Here is a 20,448-nt window from a genome sequence, read left to right as displayed (position 1 = left end):
CTGAGTGTGAAGACCCAAGGCTGGCATGTTAGTCCACCACTTGGGAAAGACTACCAGCTTGGGAGATGGGGTGGGGGACAGTGCTGGGCTGGGCAGGCCTGATCCAAAACAGCTGTATAACGACTAGTAAAGAATGGCATCCGCTAGCATATCAGTAGCTCAGGGGCTTTAAATGCAGCAGGCCGGAAGCCTTTGCTAACAGCATGGGGTAATGATTCCCAAACCCACTACCCAGACTCTATCAGTGACCCTTGTCAGCACACAAAACTGTAAGTCATCTCTCTTCATCTCATAACTTTTATGTACATCAGCACTTTCGTTGCAGATGTTCTTCCTTCTTCCTGCCTCATCCTCCTCTTCAGGGCAAGTAAAGAGCTTTGACTGTACAGTAAAGGGAGCAGGACCAGCTGCGCCTAATCTTCTCTGGAGCACTCACTTGATTAGCATAGCGTTTTGGTAGCTTCTTGCCAGTGTCGACATCCATTTCCTCATCATCTTTCTTTTCTTCTTCTTCCTCACTCTCCATCCCTGTCCAGTCATCTTCAGCGAGCCTTCTGGCATGGTTCACATAATCCAGCCGCTTTCTGAGAAAAGAAAAGGCATAAGGACAGGTCTTTACGTCTTATAGGAAGACACCCTGAAATGTGACAGATGTAATTCAAAGTCTCCAAATTCAAGAGCAACTTGGGAATTGTGGTGGGGTAAGAGATGACAAAATTTCCTTTGTAAGCCTTAACTACTGACCACCTCCTCACAGATCCTGAATAGGAAACTCCCTCTGAACACACTCAGCTTTCCTCAGTTTCCTAAGAATAGGCAAGGTACAATATTTAAAGGAATTCTCAGGGTTCGCTAGTGGCTGATCCTACTCCTAGCCACCCCACCCTAGACTCCCATCTCCACCCCAGGTGAGAGCTGACACTTCCCTGCCTGGCAGATATACCGTCTGAAGGCTCCCAGGGATTGCAGAGAGGAAACACCGAGATGCAGTGAGAAGTTTGAGACAAGGACAGCTTCTGGGACTTTCTGAGGAACAGCCAGACCTTTTTGCAGTTCCTAACTTTCAAAAAAGGCCACTTAGAAAAAACTAAGGAAATCTGAGTAAAGAAGTATGGATTTTAGTTAATAATAATGTATCAATATTTGTTCATTAGTTGTAACAAGTGTACTATAAGATGTTGGGAATTCCCTAGCGGTCCAGTGGTTAGGACTCGGCACTTTCACTGCCGTGGGCCCAGGTTCAATCCCTGGTTGGGGAACTAAGATCCTGCAAGCTGCTCAGCATGGCCAAAAAAAAAAGAGAGAGAGGAACTTGACATTTTGGAGGGAGACTTTTCACCACATACTCTTTTTTAAAAACACTTATTTATTTATTTATTTATTTATGGCTGTGTTGGGTCTTCGTTGCTGCATGCGGGCTTTCTCTGGTTGTGGCGAGCGGGGGTTTCTCATTGTGGTGGCTTTTCTTGTTGAGGAACACAGGCTCTAGGCACACGGGCTTCAGTAGCTGTGGTGCACAGGCTTAGCTGCTCCGCGGCATGTGGGATCTTCCTGGATCAGGGCTCAAACCCATGTCCTCTGCATTGGCAGGCGGATTCTTAACCACTGCACCACCAGGGAAGTCCCTTCTCCATATACTCTTTTATGTATTGTGAATTTTGAACCATACGAACATATTGCCTATTCCAAATTAATCACAATTTTTAAAAACTGGGGATCGGGGGAATGCGTGATCTGAGAATGTAATCTGCAAGCAACCCAGAGGCCACAGGGAACCATCTCTGCTAAACACATCTAGTGATGAAGCAGTGGGCAAAATGCAGCTGTCGATAGTTCCTCCTAATCCTTAATTCCTTAACCAGAAGAGGCCTATGTTGCACTGAGAATAAAAGGATAGGCCCTGCCTTCAGAGCAGCCCATCCTCAAACACTCCTATCCTGCAATCAATCTCTTTCCCTGTTTGCTCATCTTGGTATTGAGACCGAAGTGTATGGAAGACATTTCCTCAGATTCCCTGTGGAATTATTTGTCTTGAATTCCCAAGGGCTCCACAGAAACATCTGGGCTGAAGGAAGACAGGAAGCCCACACCAAAGCCAGGAGTCAGACTGCAGGAGAAGGCACACAGGGAATGTGGGGAGTGGAAGTATGGGAGTGGCTTTCACAAGTCCCTAAACTACAAAGCTCAGTACTGCTGCCAGGAAAAAAGAAAAGAAAAATTTAACCAGAGAGTTGAGCTTTTGCTTTCAAACTTCAGTCTCTCCCTACTCCCTCATTTTTCCCAAGCTCTGGGTGTAAAGGATGTCTACCTCTGCCAGGATTTACCCCTCCCAAACTTGTGGGCAAGAAGAACAACCTACAAAGGGTCCACTTTGAAGGTGGCTCTGTAGAGACAAGCCTGGAGCCTCCTGAATGGTTCACAGCTCCCAGCCTACAGAGAGAAGCCAAGGAGTTAAAGTATCCCTTACGATTTCTGCAGTTCCAGTAACCGGCGGCGCCGCTCACTCTGCTCCAAGGAACTGTACTTGGACTTGTACTGGGACAGGCGGGGGTGTGGGGCAGCTGTGCTGTTCAGATCTTGAGACACAGAAAAGCTACTAGCCAGGGCTTGACTCAGCTCTTCCATCTTCCCTACAAAGGAAAACATCAGAAAATTGTTCAATCGTTTTGTATCACCTTTCGGGTACAGGCAGTTATGGTGTAACATGATGGCTACATTCCTAAAAAACCTCACTTAATCCAAAATCACAATTATTTCTATGGGAAAAAAAAAGAAGTTAAAGGGTAAGTGAGTTACATATGAGCAGTAATGTTTTTCTCGCAGATATTTTAATAATGAGCATTTTGATAGCTCTGAGTGTATAAACTTCAACATCAATCAAATTCACCTTGTGATTGAATCTAACTTTTGCTCTTTGCCATCATTCACCAGGGACCCTGTCATTAATTCCTTCTTACAATCATTGACATGCAGTGAAGTAATCGATCATCTAATATTTTTCCTGAATAGTTCTAAAAAGCTGTTACTCAATAACTAATGTAATTTTCTTTTTTAACTTTTTTTTTTTTTTTTTTTTTTTTAATGTAGGGCTTCCCTGGTGGCACAATGGTTAAGAATCCACCTGCCAACGCAGGGGACACGGGTTCGAGCCCTGGTCCGGGAAGATCCCATGTGCCGCGGAGCAACTAAGCCCATGCACCACAACTACTGAGGCTGCGCTCTAGAGCCCACGAGCCACAACTACTGAAGCCCGCGCGCCTGGAGCCCGTGCTCCGCAACAAGAGAAGCCACTGCAATGAGAAGCCCGCGCACCACAAGGAAGAGTAGCCCCCCCTCACTGCAACTAGAGAAAGCCCGCACACAGCAACGAAGACCCAAGGCAGCCAAAAATAAATAAATTTAAATAAATAAATAAAATATGTAATTTTCCGATGCAAGTTTTATCTGATTGGCTGTTTAGTTCTCCAATAAATGCCAACTCATATCAAGAAAATTTAGTTCCAGGAGAAGTACTGGTTCTGGAGCCCAGGGAGGAAGACAAGAGGAGCCAAAAACCCAAACCTGGCAGTTACTTTCTTGCTTTATAGCTTGTTTTGTTTATTTGCTTGTTTGGGGTGGGCAGAAGGAAGGTTTCAGGGCTACCTATGCAGGACTCATTTCGAAAAGAGCTAAAATATGGAAGGCTGCCTCCCAGTTAACACCAGCTGCTCTAGAAAATGTGAAGGACAGACATGTGGTACATTTGGGAGATAGAGAGTAAATCATATTGGAGACAGACTACCAAGGGCCACCCTAAAGAACGGGAGTAGAGAGAAAGATGTGAATTCACACTTCACTCACCCTTCCATGAATGAAGGTATGAGGTAGCACAGGAGCTCACCTAAAGATTAAATGTGCACCTCAAGGAATTCCCTGGCAGTCCATTGGTTAGGACTCTGTACTTTCACTGCCAAGGGCCCAGGTTCAATCCCTGGTGGGGGAACTAAGATCCCACAAGCCGCCACGGCCGGAAGAAAAAAAAAATTAAAAAAAAAAAAAGTGTGCCTCAGACTGCAAGAAAAGAGGAACATTTGGGAGAAATTTTACTCACACACCTGGGCTGGCCCAACCCTTCAAGTTCTAGTATAAACCAGAGGGTACCACCAGTGCTTAAACTCCACCCCAGTCCAGGTCCCAATGCTCTTGAGCCTCAAAACCAACAGGTTGATTGCAGAGCCTCCACAGTTAAAAATACAACTCTATGGGCCTCTACTTGGCAAAGAGTTATTTTCCATTGCACATCTGAATTCAGATTTTCTTTCTTAATTTACAGCATTAGATTTTTTTTTTTTTAATGCCCGCACCACGCGGCTTTCGGGATATTAGTTCCCAGACCAGGGATCAAGCCCCCAGAGTGAAAGCGCCGAGTCCTAACCACTGGACCACCAGGGAATTCCCTAGATTTCTTTTTTCTAATTTGAAAGGAACTTTTCTTGTGTGTGTGGTAAAAACGCATGACATAAAAGTTTACCACTTAACCTTTTTTTTTTTTTTTGTGGTACGCGGGCCTCTCACAGTTGTGGCCTCTCCCGTTGAGGAGCCGGACGTGCAGGCTCAGCGGCCATGGCTCACGGGCCCAGCTGCTCCGCGGCATGTGGGATCTTCCCGGACGGGGGCATGAACCCGTGTCCCCTGCATCGGCAGGCAGACTCTCAACCACTGCGCCACCGGGGAAGCCCCACTTAACCATTTTTAAATGTACACTCCAGTTGTGTTAATTACATTCACATTGCTGTACAATTTCCAGAACTCTATTATTTTTGCAAAATGGAACCTTTATACCCATTAAACACGAAAAAAACGGAAACAAAAACAAAAAACCCCACCTTTTTAAAACTTAAGATTAGCATATTATGTGTGGATTTGAGGCGTGTCTTAACATGTATGTTATGCAACCGGGGTGGCCATTCATAGTTGAGGCTGGGTGATAAGTACTTAGGATCCTAAATGGTATGCTATTTTCTGTATTTTTCTATACTTTTGTGTAAGTTTGAACACTTCCATAATAAAATATTTTAAAAATTCATTATGTCTTCGTCTTACCAAAGTAATGACCCAATCTAAAATACATTTATTAGGCCTCATCGTGCTTTATCTCGGTGTGGGTTCATGCTCTGCCAAGAAGCATAAAATCCTTCTTAAAATTGATGCCTTGGATACTGGGGCGGCTGGCTGTACCTCCCTTTATGGCTGTCCTTGGCTGGCTCCTGCTCTTTCAACCCATTCTTCGGAGGATGATGACTCCAAGGATTCTGAGCTGGCGGTCTCAAACTCCACCTGTATCCCATTTCCGATCCACCCAGGCCCCTCCCCCGAGCTCCAGACTCCAATTGTACCCCGCTACTGCCTCTTCCTCCTCTCCCTCCTCCTCCCCCTCCGGGGGCGCCCCGCCTCGAATCCCGCAGCCAGGATCTAGGCCTCCTCAGCGTCTCCCACCGGGCTTCAATGCGGCCGGGGGAACTGAACTCCACTCGGCCGCCCTCCCTGCTACAGGCGCGCACAGCTTTTCTCTATGGATGGGGTCATCTAGGCCTTGCATGATTCGCCCCTCCCCCACAAAGAAAATCCCTGAGGGGTCCTGGCCCGACAGCCTGGAACTGAAGAGTGGAAGCGCGCCCAAGGAGAGGCCCCGGCCTCGCTCTGCCCCTCCAGGTCATGTCTCGGGAAGCCGGGAGTGTGCAGCCGGCCACAGAGAGTTACAGCCGGGCGCCCAGGGGCAGTTCGGGAGCCGGCGGGGCCCAAGCTAGAACCGACGACTCACCAGGTCGAGGTGACAATTCCACGCGCAGCCGCCAACGCCGCCGCCGGGGGCCGACCAATCAGCTGCCTTTAGAGAGCCGGCCCCGCTCCCTTGGCCGCCGCCGTGCCGCCGGGCTCACCCACCTAGCGCTGGGAGTTTCCGGCTCTTCCGGACGTAGAGAACGCCGGGAGTTCTTCCGCGGTTCTGTCACGGGCTTGCGGTTACTTCCGCCCTCAACTACCCGGGTTTTTCCAGTCCGTCCGGGCGGGAGTCCTGCTTCTGATTTTGTGTTGCTACCCTCCTGCAAGGTGACTTGGCCGGGCCGAAGCCTCACTCCTGGGCAGAAGCTTCTCCGGGTTACTTTCGCCAATAGCTGGAACCCCGGTCTCGTGGCCGGGCGTTCAAGGCCCTCCAGGCCCTGGATCCTGCCGCCTCCCCCAGATACGCACAGTCCTTAGGAGTGCACCAACAGTCCGCTCCCTCTCCTGTGACCATGCTTTATACGGGGAAAGCGCTGCCTGAATGACTCCCTCCCCCGCCCACACATACACCCACCACTAAGTCTCAGACAATTAGTCGTCCCCTACCCATTCGCCCCTTAGAACACTGGAAAGAAACCTCGATTACAGCCATTTGCTCGCTTTAGGAGTTTCTCTTTCCTTCTCGGCTGTGGGCTTGGCAATGGTAGGGACCTTGTTTGATTCCTGCATCCGGCACAAGGCACGGCTCTGGTGAAGGAATGAATTGGTGCAAAGGGTGGAGGGAAGCAGCCGAGATTTAGGAACTTAATAAAACTGGAGAGCAGCCTTTGTGGGCTAAGATTGAAGAGATGCAAAATAAAACTGTGAATAGCCATTTATTGAATACTTACATTGAGGCAGACCCCGTGCTTTGCATGAATTATCTTATTTAATCTTAAAATAGCACAAGGAAGTAGAGACTAAAGCTCAGAGAGGTTAAGCAACTTGGCCAAAGTTACACGGCTTTTGAGCCAAATATTTAAGTTTGCTGCATGTCTGACTTACAGAGAATTTGGATATTACAATACCACACTACAGAAACAACGTACACAAAGTTAGCACATTTTGAGTCCAAGGTGTGGACTTGTTGCATATTTTATGTACATGACTCCGTCCATTTGGAGGTCAGATTGACAGGGAGGGTAGAGGGTGCTTGGGGCTGTGGAAGACCAATTTTTCTTTTCTTTTTTTTTACTTCAGAATTTACATAGGTGAGCTCTAACTTTCAGTGGTCAGGCTGTGCACTAGGTTATTTGGTGCATCGACAAATAAAAGCTGATTATGAGACTGACAAAGAAGAGCCCAGGACCTGACTTCACTAGGAAACTTTGACACCAGGATATTAAGTATTTTGTGTCTCAGAACCACCATTCTCTACGCACGACCACAGAAGTCACAGAAAAGAACAAAGGCCCTACGTTGGAGGAAAATAGACTGAGATGGACAAATTCATGCACTGAGGTCCAGGAGAAAGACTCCAGCCCCTCATTCACACCAGCTGAATAACTTCCCATATCACTAAAAAACCAACTAAATGTCACTCAGCCCAGGGGCTCATTTGGGGCCAGTTAGTGTTCCATAAAGCGCTGCTCTACCTGGAACAGTGATTCTCCAACTGTAGCCATTGGCACTCCACCTTCACAACCTTGGCCACATACACATACACCTATATTTGATGTCTTTAAACCAATTTACTTTTTTAAAAAGCCTAATACATTTATTTGAAAGAGGAACACCATAACATTACCTTAAATCACTTCCCACTTTAATAGAAAGCATCTATGAACTCTATAGTGAAAATAGTATAATGTTATAATCTAGCTACATACTGATGTCTGTAGAAAACTGTAAGACTGTGGACTTTGTAAAAATCAGAGATTAGCAAGTGTTGGAAAACTGATAAGGAGTAACACTAACAGAATTTTTCTTTTATGTAATCAGAAAAATTCACAGAGAACAGAAGATCCACTTTCTCACGCTATGATTTAATGTTATTTAAGGTGGAATTTGTGTACCCCCCAAAATCTCGTAAGCACCTACAGGCAGGGGAATCTCTATCTAGAAAACAGGACTTTGAGGGCAGGAAGGTGTCCCCCCTTTTCTCAAGAGGAGGCTCTTGCCAGGAGCCCTGAGTATCACTCTCAGTCAATTAACAAATGTGTGTTTAATGCCTGCCGTCGGTCAGGTACTGTGCCAGGCCCAGGAGATACCAAAATGACCAAGACTGAGTTGGTCCCTGCCCTTCAGGAGCTTACAGCCCAACTGTGGTAGGAAAGACAAAAGATAGATGCTGTAGCTGAGTGCAGACTAGTACCAGGGAGCTCAGGTGGCTGGGTAGAGAATGAGACAGGTGGAGCTGCTGAAGTTACAGTGTTGGGGAACTCCTCTCCCAGGAGGTGACATTTGAATCTAGGCCTAAATGATGAGAAGGAGCCAGTTACAAGGACGGGGGGACCAACCATTTCTAGTGGGTGTAAAGAGAGGCTTTGTGTGAGTGGTAGACAGAAGGCCAGGAGGAGGGGGAACAGAGGGAGATGGGGTCACTGAGGCAGGTGGGATACAGAGGCCTGTAGGCCAAAATGAGTAGTTTGGATTTTACCTCCATTGCAGATGAAGGTTTTTAAACAGTTGTGACATAACTGAATTTGAGCTGTAGAGAGAGCACACTGGCTACTGGGTAGAGAGCTGAATTTAGCCAAGCAAGCATGGAGGTCAGGAGGCCAGTAAGCAGCACTTGCACTCAGGTTGTGGCAGTGGACGTGGTAGGAAGGGTGGGGTTTGGGATATAGTCTGGAAAGAAAACCAAGAGGGCTTATTGTTCTTAAAAGGGGGAAGTCAGCAAGAATTATACACACGTGCAAGTCTAGCCCCCAGCGAAGACTTTCCCCTTGAGGTTATTGGAACTGAAAAGGGAATAGCTTTCTCCCATGTAATTTGTTATTATTTAAGGCCTAGAGGGGGAAACTGAGATTATGGAGGTGAAATAACTCACCCAGGCCACCATCTAAGTCATCTTGAGGACCAATGCTTCTCACCGCCCACTTGGAGACACCTGTAGGAGAGGGCTTCTTCAGCCATTTGTGGCAGGAAGGAGAAGCTGACCTGAGAGGGTGACAAAGTCATGTATCAGTGGGACTCACATGTGCCAGGAGGCAGAAACTGCAGTCACAGGAGACTCTAAAGCTCTGGGAGGTGGCAAACCTCTTCTCCGTCACTACAAGGTCCCTGGGGCTCAGCTCTGGGTTGCAGGAAGCACATCAGAGTGATTAGGGTTTTAGGCTCTGGAGCTAGATGGCTTGGGTCTAAATCCTGACTCAGCTACATGCTGGCTCTGTGGCCTGGGTGGAGTTATTTCACCTCCATATGCCTCAGTTTTCCCCTCTGTAAAATGTGGCTAATAATAGTGTCTACCTCATAAGATTGTTGTAGTTCGTTAAGGGAGTCAATCCACGTCGGATGATTAGAATAATACCTGGCACAGACCAAGTCCTCAAAAATGTTGTTTTGTTAGTATTTAACTTCTTATTACAAGACAACTTTTCCCCGACTTCCCTGGTGGTCCAGTGGTTAAGACTCCGCGCTTCCACTGTGGAGGGCACAAGTTCCATCCCTGGTCAGGGAAGTTCCGCATGCCACGTGGTGCAGCCGAAAAAAACAAACAAACATAAAACCAAGATAACCTTTCCCTTACTGATTTACTTACATCATAAATAAATCAATAAATCAACCTCTAGGTGAGCCCAAGAGAATCTCTTCCCTGCGGATAAAACTGCTTGCCCAGATTAAAGGGCTTGAAGCAGCTCATCCAGGTTGTGTACATCCAGAAGGCGATGGGGCCAGGATTTTAATCCAGGCCCTATTGATTCCAAAGTCCTAATCTTTACCCTATTGGACATTGCCTGTTCTATATTTTAAGAGGTCTAGTTTCACTTCTGATTTTCAGCTGGTGAGCTGAATGGGTGACCTGGCTTATCTCTACATTGCCCCTCTGTGCTGGGAAGAGTCACAGCCCCAGATGGGGGTGGGAGGAGGGCTATCCTCTGGAAACTTCCCCAGGGCCAGGTAGTTGGAGCCCATTCTCAGATGCCAAGACCAAACTTGCACAGCTTTCATCCTGAGTCAGGGGTGGGGATGCTAGGCCAGGCAAAGCACCTCTAATTTCTTCTCTGTCTCTTTGTAAGTGCAGACTGCACTTTTTTTATTTCCTGTCCTCCAAATCAGGAACTTTCAGGGCAGAAATTAGAGGCCATCTGATTCAGCCTCCTCTTATTACAGAGAGGAGATGGAGTGAGGCTCAGAGCAGGAGAGGGATGTGCCCCAAGTCACGGGGCCAGTCATCTGCAGAGCTAAGACTCCACTTCACTTTCTTTTTTGCCCACCCTTCCCTGCAGCTGGTCCAACCTCTGCCCCTCAGCTGTTGGCAGATGATCTAACATTTCAGTGGTGGTTGCTCTGTGCCAAGGGCTGGGCTATAGGCACAAGGCTCATGCTTCTCATAGTGTGACACCCCGACCAGCAGCACCAACATCACCTGGGACCTTGTTCGAAATGCAAATTCTGGAATTCCCTTGCAGTCCAGTGGTTAAGACTCCAAGCTTTTACTGCCGAGGATCCCACAAGCTGTGCAGCGTGGCCAAAAAAAAAAAAAAAAAAGCAAGTTCTCAGGCCCATTCCAGATCTCTTGAATCAGAAACTCAGAGGGGATGGGCAGTATCTGTTCTCACAAGCTCTCCTGGTGATTCCGATGTCTGCTCAAGTTTGAGAATCACTGCTCTAAGCCATAGGCGTGTGGAACTTGGAGACAGAGAGACCTAGGTTCAAACTGCCTCCATCACTTACTAACTCTGTGACTTGGGCAAGTTATTGTCCCTGAACTTCAGTTTCCTCATCTATAAAATGGTCGTAATAATAGTACCCACAGGGGTTATTGTGAGGACTCCATGAGATAGCACGAAGCGTGGTGAGTAGAAGCACCCAGTCAGGGACAGCCTATCTCGGGTTTAGTGCTTTCAGCCAGCAACTGTAGCCAGCTAATAATGAATAACACTATTGTTTCCTTTGTGTTTATTTTTACCTGTTTGCTCCAAATGCAACTGCTTTTCCATTTATGGTAGTGATACAAAAAGTTTTGTGGAAAGAGAAAATGATAAAATCCACATTCTTCAATTCAGCCCTGACTACAGATTAAAGCAGAGCCACAGCTGTGAGCTTCAGCTAGCAGCTCCAATGAAAAATCTTCAGAGGGACTTCCCTGGTGGTCCAGTGGTTAAGACACTGTGCTTCCACTGCAGGGGGCATGGGTTCGATCCCTGGTCAGGGAACTAAGATCCCACATGCCACACAGTGTGGCCAAAAAATAGAAAAAGAAAAAGAGAAAAGGAAAGAAAAGAAAAACCTTGAGAGAACAAACAGTGTCAACACAGATACACCCAGGAGGCAGGGCCCTGACCTCAGATAAGGATGAAAACCCACAAAATGCCCAAGTCCAATTGAAGGACAATGTTCAAAATGCCTGAAACTATCAACTCCTCAAAACTATCAACTTCATCAAAATCAAGGCAAGTTTGGACTTCCCTGGTGGCCCAGTGGTTAAGAATCCGCCTGCCAATGCGGGGGACACGGGTTCAAGCCCTGGTCCGGGAAGATCCCACATGCCGCGGAGCAGCTAAGCCCGTGTGCCACAACTACTGAGACTGTGCTCTAGAGCCTGCAGGTCACAACTACTGAGCCCATGTGCCACAACTACTGAAGCCGACGCACCTAGAGCCCATGCTCTGCAACAAGAGGAGTCACTGCAATGAGAAACCTGTGCACCACAATGAAGAGTAGTCCTCGCTTGCTGCAACTAGAGAAAGCCTGTGCGCAGCAGTGAAGACCAACGCAGACAAAAATAAATAAAATAAATAAATTTATTAAAAAAATAAAATAAAGGCAAGTTTGAGAAACTGCAAAAGCTAAGAAAAGCCTAAGGAGACATGGCAGCTAAATATAATGTATCCTGGATAGGATCCCAGAACAGAAAAAAGATATTGGGTAAAAAATGAGGAAATCTGAATAAATAAAGTATGGACTTTAGTTTATAATAGTGTGTCACTACTGGTTCATTAACTGTGACAAATGTACCATACTGACCCGAGATGTTAATAATAAAGGAAACTGGATGTGGGATACATGGGAACACTGTACTATCATCCCAGTTTTTCTGTAAATCTAAAACTATTCTCAAATAAAAGTTATATTAAGAAATAACTAGAGCTTCCCTGGTGGTGTAGTGGTTAAGAATCTGCCTGCCAATGCAGGGGACACGGGTTCGAGCCCTGGTCTGGGAAGTTCCCACATGCCACAGAGCAACAAAGCCCGTGTGCCACAACTACTGAGCCTGCGCTCTAGAGCCCACGAGCCACAACTACTGAAGCCCACGTGACTAGAGCCCATGCTCTGCAACAAGAGAATCCACCACAATGAGAAGCCTACACACCGCAACGAAGAGTAGCCCCCGCTCGCCACAACTAGAGAAAGCCCGCGCACAACAACGAAGACCCAACGCAGCCAAAAATTAATTAATTAATTAATTAAAAAAAAAGAAATAAGTAGATCTGAAAAAAAAACTAGGACTGAAACTATAACGTAGAAGAAAACACAAGGGAAAATCTTTATGGCATTGAATTTGCCAGTGATATCTTGGTTATGACACCAAAAGCACAGGCAACAAAAGAAAAAAGTAGATAAATTGGGCTTCATCAAAATTAAAAATTTTTGTGCATCAAGGGACACTGTCAGGAGTTCCTCGCAGTCCAATGGTTAGGACTCTGCGCTTTCACTGCCGGGGGCCCAGGTTTGAGGCCTGGTTGGGGAACTAAGGTCTCGCACGCCGCTTGGCGTGACCAAAGCAAGCAAACAAAAAACCCAAAAACAACAGCAACAAAAATGGACACTATCAAGAGTGAATAGAGGGACTTCCCTGGTGGCGCAGTGGTTAAGAATCCGCCTGCCAATGCAGGGGACACGGGTTCATGCCCTGGTCCGGGAAGATCCCACATACCACGGAGCAACTAAGTCCGTGCGCCACAGCTACTGAAGCCCGCGCGCCACAACTACTGAAGCCCGCGCACCTAGAGCCCATGTTCTGAAACAAGAGAAGCCACCGCAGTGAGAAGCCCGTGCACTGCAACGAGGAGTAGCTTCCGCTAGCTGCAACTAAAGAAAGCCTGCATGCGGCAACGAAGACTCAATGCAGCCAAAAATAAATAATGAAAAAAATAAATTTATAAAAAATTTAAAAAATAAAAGGACTTGGATAGACTTTTTTAGTTTTATTTTAATTTTTTATTTGGATAGACATTTAAAAATTATTTATTTATTTATTTGGCTGCATCAGGTCCTTGTTGTGGCAGGCAGGATCTTTAGTTTTAGCATATGGGATGCTGACCAGGGCTGAACCCCAACTCTCTGCACTGGGAGCACAGAGTCTTAGCCACTGGACCACCAGAGAAGTCCCTGGAATAGACATTTCTCCAAAGAAGATATACAAATGGCCAATAGCTCATAAAAAGATGCTCATCACTAATCATTAGGGAAAGACAAATCAAAACTACAGCAAGATACCACTTCACACCCATTAGGATGGCTATTATTAAAAAACAAACAAACAAAACAAAACTCAGTATTGGTGAGGATGTGGAGAAATTGGAACCCATATGCATTGCTGGTGGGAATATAAAATGGCGTAGCCACTATGGAAAACAGTATGGTGGTTCCTCAAAAAATTAAGTATAAAATTACCATGTGATCAAAAAAGTCCACTTCTGGGTATATACCCCAAGTAATTCAAAGCAGAGACTCAAAAAGATATTTGTACACACAGGTTCATAGCAACATTATTCACAATAGCCGAAAGGTGAAAGCATTCAAGTGTCCATAGAGAGATAAATGGATAAACACAATGTGGTGTATGCATACTGCATACTATGGAATATTATTCAACCTTAAAAAGGAAGAAAATTCTGAGACATCTTACAATGTGGATTGAGGACATTTTGCTAAATAAGCCAGTCACAAAAGACAAATACTGTATGATTCCACTTATATGAGGTAGTTTGTTATACTGTGATTTCTAGTAAGAAATATGCGTTTGGCTTTATTCCTGTTTCTGGCACAGAGCTCCTAAAACCCTTGGGATTTCCTATATGAGTAGAGTGATAAAGATGTCTTTTGCTATTTGTAGCAAGCTCCCTTTCAGCCACACCTGAATTTAAGTTAGTGAGGTAATTTTTAGAAAGCCCCTAAGGATGGGCTGGTTGCAAGGGGAACCAATGTGAGATTGGAGGGTTTTAATTTTTTTTTTTTTTTTTTTTTGGCAGCACGTGGGATCTTAGTCCCTGATCAGGAATCAAGCCCACGCCCCCTGCATTTGAAGGGGAGTCAACCACTGGACCGCCAGGGAAGTCCCAGAGAGTTTTAACTTTTAGTCTAATGCCCTCCCCTCACCTCCAGGGAGGGGAGAGGGGCTGGAGGTTGACTTAATCATAATCCTCAATTATGCCTATGTAATGAAGCCTCCATTAAAAATCTTAAAACTACCAACCAGGTTTGGAAAGCACCTGAGCTGCTGAAAATGTGGAGGTGCTGGGAGGGTGGCATACCTAAAGAGGTCATGGAAGCTCAGTGCCCCTGCCCCCATAACTTGCCCTATGCTTCTCTTCTATTTGGCTGTTCCTGAGTTATATCCTTTTATTTGTTTATTTATTTAAAAAATTCTATTTATTTATTGATTGATTTTTGGCTGCATTTGGTCTTCGTTGCTGTGTGCAGGCTTTCTCTAGTTGCGGCGGGAGCTACTCATCCTTGTGGTGCATGGGCTTTTTATTGCTGCGGCTTCTCTTGTTGCGGAGCACGGGATCTAGGCGCGCAGGCTTCAGTAATTGCAGCATGCCGGCTCAGTAGTTGTGGCTCACGGGCTCTAGAGCGCAGGCTCAGTATTTGAGGCACATGGGCTTAGTTGCTCCGCAGCATGTGGAATCTTCCCAGACCAGGGATCGAACCCGTGTGCCCTGCATTGGCAGGCGGATTCTTAACCACTGTGCCACTAGGGAAGTCCCACATCCTTTTATAATAAACTGGCAATCTAATAAGTAGGCCGTTTTCCTGAGTTCTGTGAATGGCTCTAGCAAATTAGCCAGGAAGGGGGGTCATGGGAACCTCTGATTTATAGCCAGCCCATCCAAAAGCATGCATAATAACCTAGATTTTTAATTGGCACCTGAAATTGTGATGGGGCAGAGTAAAGGGACAAAGTAGGTAATTAAATAGTTAACTCCACTAGGGATTGTAAGTAAAGAAAAAAGCTTGGGAGACCCCTGTAAGTTAATGATCATTCAGAAAAGCAGGTTTGCTTAACTACAAAACCAAGTAGGCTTGCTTAGCAACAAACCATGCAACAGAAGCATGAGACATGCCCCCAAACAATAAAACAGTGGTGGCATGAGACCCACATCCTGCCAAGTGAGCTCAGTAAGTGAATGACCCCTAAGACATGCTCTCTGCACACATAAAAAACAATAATTTATGGAAAGGTGACATTTCAAAGTGAAAGACCCTCACAGTACTGAGACTTGAAATAATTTTTCCATAGTGCCATGACAGTCCTAGCCTGACCATGTAGGGACAAGAAAACTCCCCTGCCCAACCTGGAGGAGGAGCTGATGATGGAAGTTTGATGTCTACTCAAGAATGAGAAAGAGGGCTTCCCTGGTGGCGCAGTGGTTGTGAGTCCGCCTGCCGATGCAGGGGACACGGGTTCGTGCCCTGGTCTGGGAAGATCCCACATGCCGTGGAGCAGCTGGGCCCGTGAGCCTTGGCCGCTGAGCCTGCGCGTCCGGAGCCTGTGCTCCACAACGGGAGAGGCCACAACAGTGAGAGGCCCGCGTACCGCAAAAAGAAAAAAAAAAAAAAAAAAGAATGAGGAAGAAAATGTTCTTTTCCCCCTCCCCACTTTTCCTTTGATTATAAAACTGTAGCTCACTATGTTCTCAGGGCATGGCACCCACCCACCTGCTTGTAAGCTTCACAGGCATCCTATTCTAATAAATCACGTCTTATCCATCACTTTGTCTCTCGCTGAATTCTTTCTGTGCTGAGACATAAAGGACCGGAGCTCTTCAGAGCCCCCCGAAACGACACTTAGCGGTTTCAGTTGGGGAGGGGAGATGCAGTCCTGTGGGACTGAACCCTTAACCTGTGGGATCTGACATTATCTCTAGATAGATAGTGTCAGAACTGAATTGAATTGTAGACAACCAGTTGTGTTGCAGAACTGCTTGATGTGTGAAAACCGCCACACACATTTGGTGACCGGAAGTGTCAGAAGTGAAGTAAGTATTCTGTGAGTAGCGTTGTAGTAGAGTAGAGAAGAGACACAGAAGAGTTTTTCTTTACATACCTAGAGTAGTAATGTTCATAGTAGATGTTCACCCTTCAAGTAGGAGGGTGATTGCCAGGGGCTGCGGGGAGGGGAAATGGAGAGATATTGTTTAATGGGTACAGAGTTTCAGTTGGGGATGATGAAAAAGTTCTGGAGATGGATGGTGGTGACGGTTACACAACACTGTGAATGTCCTTAATGCCACTGAACTGTACACTTAAACGGTTAAAATGGTAACATTTTATGTATGTGTTATCTCAATAAAAAAAGAAATGGAAAATGCTTGAAGTGTATTTTTCTTTGATTATAATTAAAAAAATCAATGTTACCTTGAAGCTGCTTTCTTATTCAATATATGCTTATTCATTTTCCTATTTTCATGAAAATGGCCTGGCTAGTTTGTCAGGAAGTTCTCTGGAGACATTTTAATATTAAAAGCTTATTGAAATTAACATGACATTGTAAATCAACTATATTTGAATTAAAAAAAAAGCTTATAGTTATCTCCTGTGGAATGTATCCTTCATTTCGAGCAGGTATTAGTAGGTGTTTGTTAATGGGGAAATATTGATATGTTAACCTATGTTGACTGAAATAAAAATGCACAACGTGAGAGCTGAGTTTGTTTTATTTGGGGATTTAGGACTGTAGCCAAGCAGACAGCCTCTCAGATACCTCCAAGGAATTGCTCCTAAAAGGTAGTGGCAGGGGTGGGCAGCACATATGTGATTTTGGAGAAGGGGTACATGCAATTAAGCACACATCTTGGTAGAAGGCTACTGCTAGTCACAAGGAACAAATACCTTAGTTAATGCTTTTAGTGTTTTCCTAAATGAGGGAAGGTGCAAGAAATTAGTTTCATAAAATTTTCTCCTGAAAATATCTAACTATCTGAAGGCCTGTTCTGCCAGTTTTCCCAGAGCACAGAGTGCCTCATGCCTCATCGCCACTCTGAACTCCTTTTAGGGTGTGTTGAAGGTCAGCGACCACAGTGACTGATGACTCAATCCTTGTAGAGCCAGATGGTGAGCGACATTCTTCAGCTGACATCCACCTGCTATGACTTCAGTGCTTTTATTCTGTAATTTCACTGGTGTAGAACATATCTTCGATTCACTTTTAAGTCCAAAGGCATCAAGGTGATTTGTCTTGCCTTCTCTCTTAGACCTGAATGTGCGATTCTAGAAGATTAACATCCTTAAAGCTTTTCCCTGGGCAGTTTCCTTTTAAAATAAACTTAAGTTGAAAGAAAAGAAAGATAACGTAAAGAAAATGATTGAGAAAATAATAGTTGTGAGAGTTAGCCAAATGCAAAGTAGGGGGGTTCAGCCAACATAAGATTGTCCTCATTTCTGACAGCACTTGCAAATTCACAGGGCTCCCCAAACCACCCTCAGCTTTGATAACTCACTAGAAAGACTCACTGAAAGTTGTTATTCTCGGTTATGGGAAAGGGAAAAGATCTGATTAAAGTCACCCAAGGGAAGAAGCCCAGACTGAAAAGCTTCCATCGTCCTCTCCCTGTGGGTCAGGACAGCATTCCTCTGCCAGCATCCGTGGATGACTATATGCATGGAGTACTGCCACCCAGAGAAGATCACTGGGCCAGAGTCTTTATTGGGGCTCCATTACACAGAAATGGTTAAGTGTCCACCTGGGGGCAGTTTTCAGCCCCCTCAAGAAGCCCAGCTGCTGCCCCAAAGTTCCCACCCTCCACCACATTGTGAGTGTGGCTCAGAGCCCTACCCTTAGTCACATTGTCGTTATCTGACTGCTCCAAGGACCTCAGGCAAACAAAGACACTCCTAACAGACATGACATTCCAAAGGTTTAGGGATTACCTCCCAGAAGAAAGGGCGATGACCTTTTGGGGCAATGTTAAATTCTTTACTATACTATAATACCAGTGGGAAGTGGCTATGGCAAATGGTGTGATAATGGTTCAGAATGACCAGACCTTGGGAAACACAGCATGAGGCCTGGCTGGGCTGGCCGAGCCCAGAGCTGAACCCAGAGATGTAAGTAGCCAGCTTACTGTAGCCTCTGTCCTCTCAGGATAGGGACCGTGCCTCCTCTGTACTCATTTCTCCCTTGCTTTGAGAGCACCATGCCTATCACCAGGGCTGGAGCTAAGGAGAGGCAAATGGAATGAAACAGGAGGCAAGGGGGCAGGGCACAACCTTTGAAAGAATGACATAGCCCGAGGACATGACATAATCTGATTAGAACCAAATGGGTCCAAGATGGCAGACAAGTCGACCCGCACTAGATCTTGAGCCTCAGTATATGCTCACTGTAACACATCAGCAAGCTAAATGGCACCCCACAGGCGCTGTGACAGTTCCAAGACCCACCATAAGGATCAAAAAGTGGAGGTGGCCCAATTCCTGGAAATCCCTGCCCCTTCCTGAGATAGTTGGAATACTCCTCCCACTCATTAGCCTATGAAATTACCCACCCCTATGAAAGTGGCAGGGGAGTGGGGGGTGGTGGTGGTGGGATGAATTGGGAGATTGGGATTGACATGTATACACTAATATGTATAAAATGGATAACTAATAAGAACCTGCTGTATAAAAAAATAAATAAAATTAAATAAAAAAAAAAAAGAAATTACCCACCCCTATAAAAACTGACAACCCATACCTTGGTGTCTTTTCTCACCTTCTGAGATGGCCCACACTCTGACTGTGGAGTGTGTTTCTCTCTAAATAAATCCACTTCTCACCTATCACTTTGTCTCTCACTGAATTCTTTCTGCCATGAGACATCAAGAGCCTGAGCTTCATTAAGTCCTGAAACCAGGTGTGTGATCTCAGTTGGAAGACCATGGGTTTTGGCTGGGTTCGAGTCCCGGCACATGGGTTCAAGTCCCAATCTGAAGTGTACAGTTTTAGGACCTAGGGTGCAAAATTTAAGGAGGTGCTCATTCTTGGGGTCTGACAAGTGCCCTAGGTACCTCCCTTGCCTCACCTTGATCCCGGCCTAGCTGGTCACAACAAAGAGGCTGAATTTGAAGCAGTTATTAATTACCTACTGTATGCAGGGCCTCATCCTGGGGGCCATGGTGGTGATATAGCTAGTTTTCCATTGTGCCTGAGCCACTCTCTTGGGTAGTCATACCCACCACAGGCAACTTGAGAGTAATATTAAAATGTCATGCAGGTTAATTGCTGCTGCTGAAGGATGAGACAAATGCATCCCAGCCAAGTTGCCACAGTTACCCCAGCCAAGGCATCCTAGACGAGCTGACAGCCAGCCAGCCTACCCCCAGACTTAAGGGCAAGCACAGTCAAGGTCAGCAGTCATTAATCCAGCACACATTCAATCACAAACTCTACGTGAGCCCAGCAAAGATCTGAAGTGCCCAGCTGACCTGCAAATTCACGAGCTAAATAAATGCTTATTGTTTTAGCTCTTGAGTTTTGGGTTGGGTTTGTTACACGCCATTACTTATTTATTTATTTATTTTATTTTTTTGCGGTACGCGGGCCTCTCACTGTTGTGGCCTCTCCCGTTGCGGAGCACAGGCTCCGGACGCGCAGGCTCAGTGGCCATGGCTCACGGGCCCAGCCGCTCCCCGGCACGTGGGATCCTCCCGGACCGGGGCACGAACCCGCGTCCCCTGCATTGGCAGGCAGATTCTTAACCATTGCGCCACCAGGGAAGCCCCTATTGGTACTGTTTTATGTTTTATTTAACTGTTAACTTTTTGAGTCCTTAACTATCTTGCTACAATAATTTTTAGTAGTTGAGCTTCATCATAAGGCTATCTAGTAATTTAATCAGTCCCTTGTGGATACATTTTCAATTTTTCTGTTATATTCTATTATAAACACAGTGATGAAGAGCCTTGTAGTTAATTTTTTGCAAATATCCTTAATTAATTTAAGCTGAATTCTTGAAAGTGGCAGTTCTAGGTCAAAGGGTATATAATGTATGTTTCTAAGGTTCTTGATACATGTTGTAAAACTGCTCTCCTGAAAGGTACCAATTTGCCCTGCTGCCCACTGTGTTTACATTGTTTTAATCCATTAGGCTTTTCTGTTGTTGTAAAATGTTTAGCTCCCTGTACTTCTTCTGGGGCCTGGGGAGAGATAGCAGGTGGGGAGCTCAGCTTTGGGGTTTTACCACATGCAAGGAGCTTCTCTAAGGGCTTTGTAGGAATTATGCCATTTACTTCTCTCTATAATTTTTAATTGATTAATTAATTAATTTTTGGCTGTGTT

General features: G+C 45.7%; 1 protein-coding gene across 4 annotated transcripts in view; it reads right to left on the bottom strand.

The window, feature by feature from the left end:
• Window positions 1-20,236, bottom strand: part of SNUPN (snurportin 1) — a 33,769-nt gene extending 13,533 nt beyond the window's left edge. The window contains exons 1-3 of one of the 4 annotated variants that reach the window (XM_089906991.1): window positions 16,238-20,236; window positions 2,468-2,630; window positions 437-584 (exon numbers count right to left, since the gene is read on the bottom strand). In XM_089906991.1, the coding sequence (XP_089763117.1) occupies window positions 437-584; window positions 2,468-2,630; window positions 16,238-16,256 (330 nt within the window). In that variant the 5' untranslated portion in view covers window positions 16,257-20,236. Of the gene's footprint in view, window positions 1-436; window positions 585-2,467; window positions 2,631-5,082; window positions 5,338-5,800; window positions 6,252-16,237 lie in introns of those variants that run through there. The other 3 variants (XM_022580087.3, XM_089906993.1, XM_089906992.1) reach the window with 3 other exon arrangements.
• Between the last annotated feature and the right edge of the window lie 212 nt (window positions 20,237-20,448).

Source organism: Delphinapterus leucas, chromosome 2, assembly GCF_059928025.1.
Source record: "Delphinapterus leucas isolate spDelLeu-1000000601 "Yukka" chromosome 2, BTC_Dleu_Yukka2, whole genome shotgun sequence".
Lineage (NCBI taxonomy): Eukaryota > Metazoa > Chordata > Mammalia > Artiodactyla > Monodontidae > Delphinapterus > Delphinapterus leucas.
The sequence above is the reverse complement of the archived record's forward strand: the minus strand, read 5'-3'. Positions and strand labels throughout refer to the sequence as shown.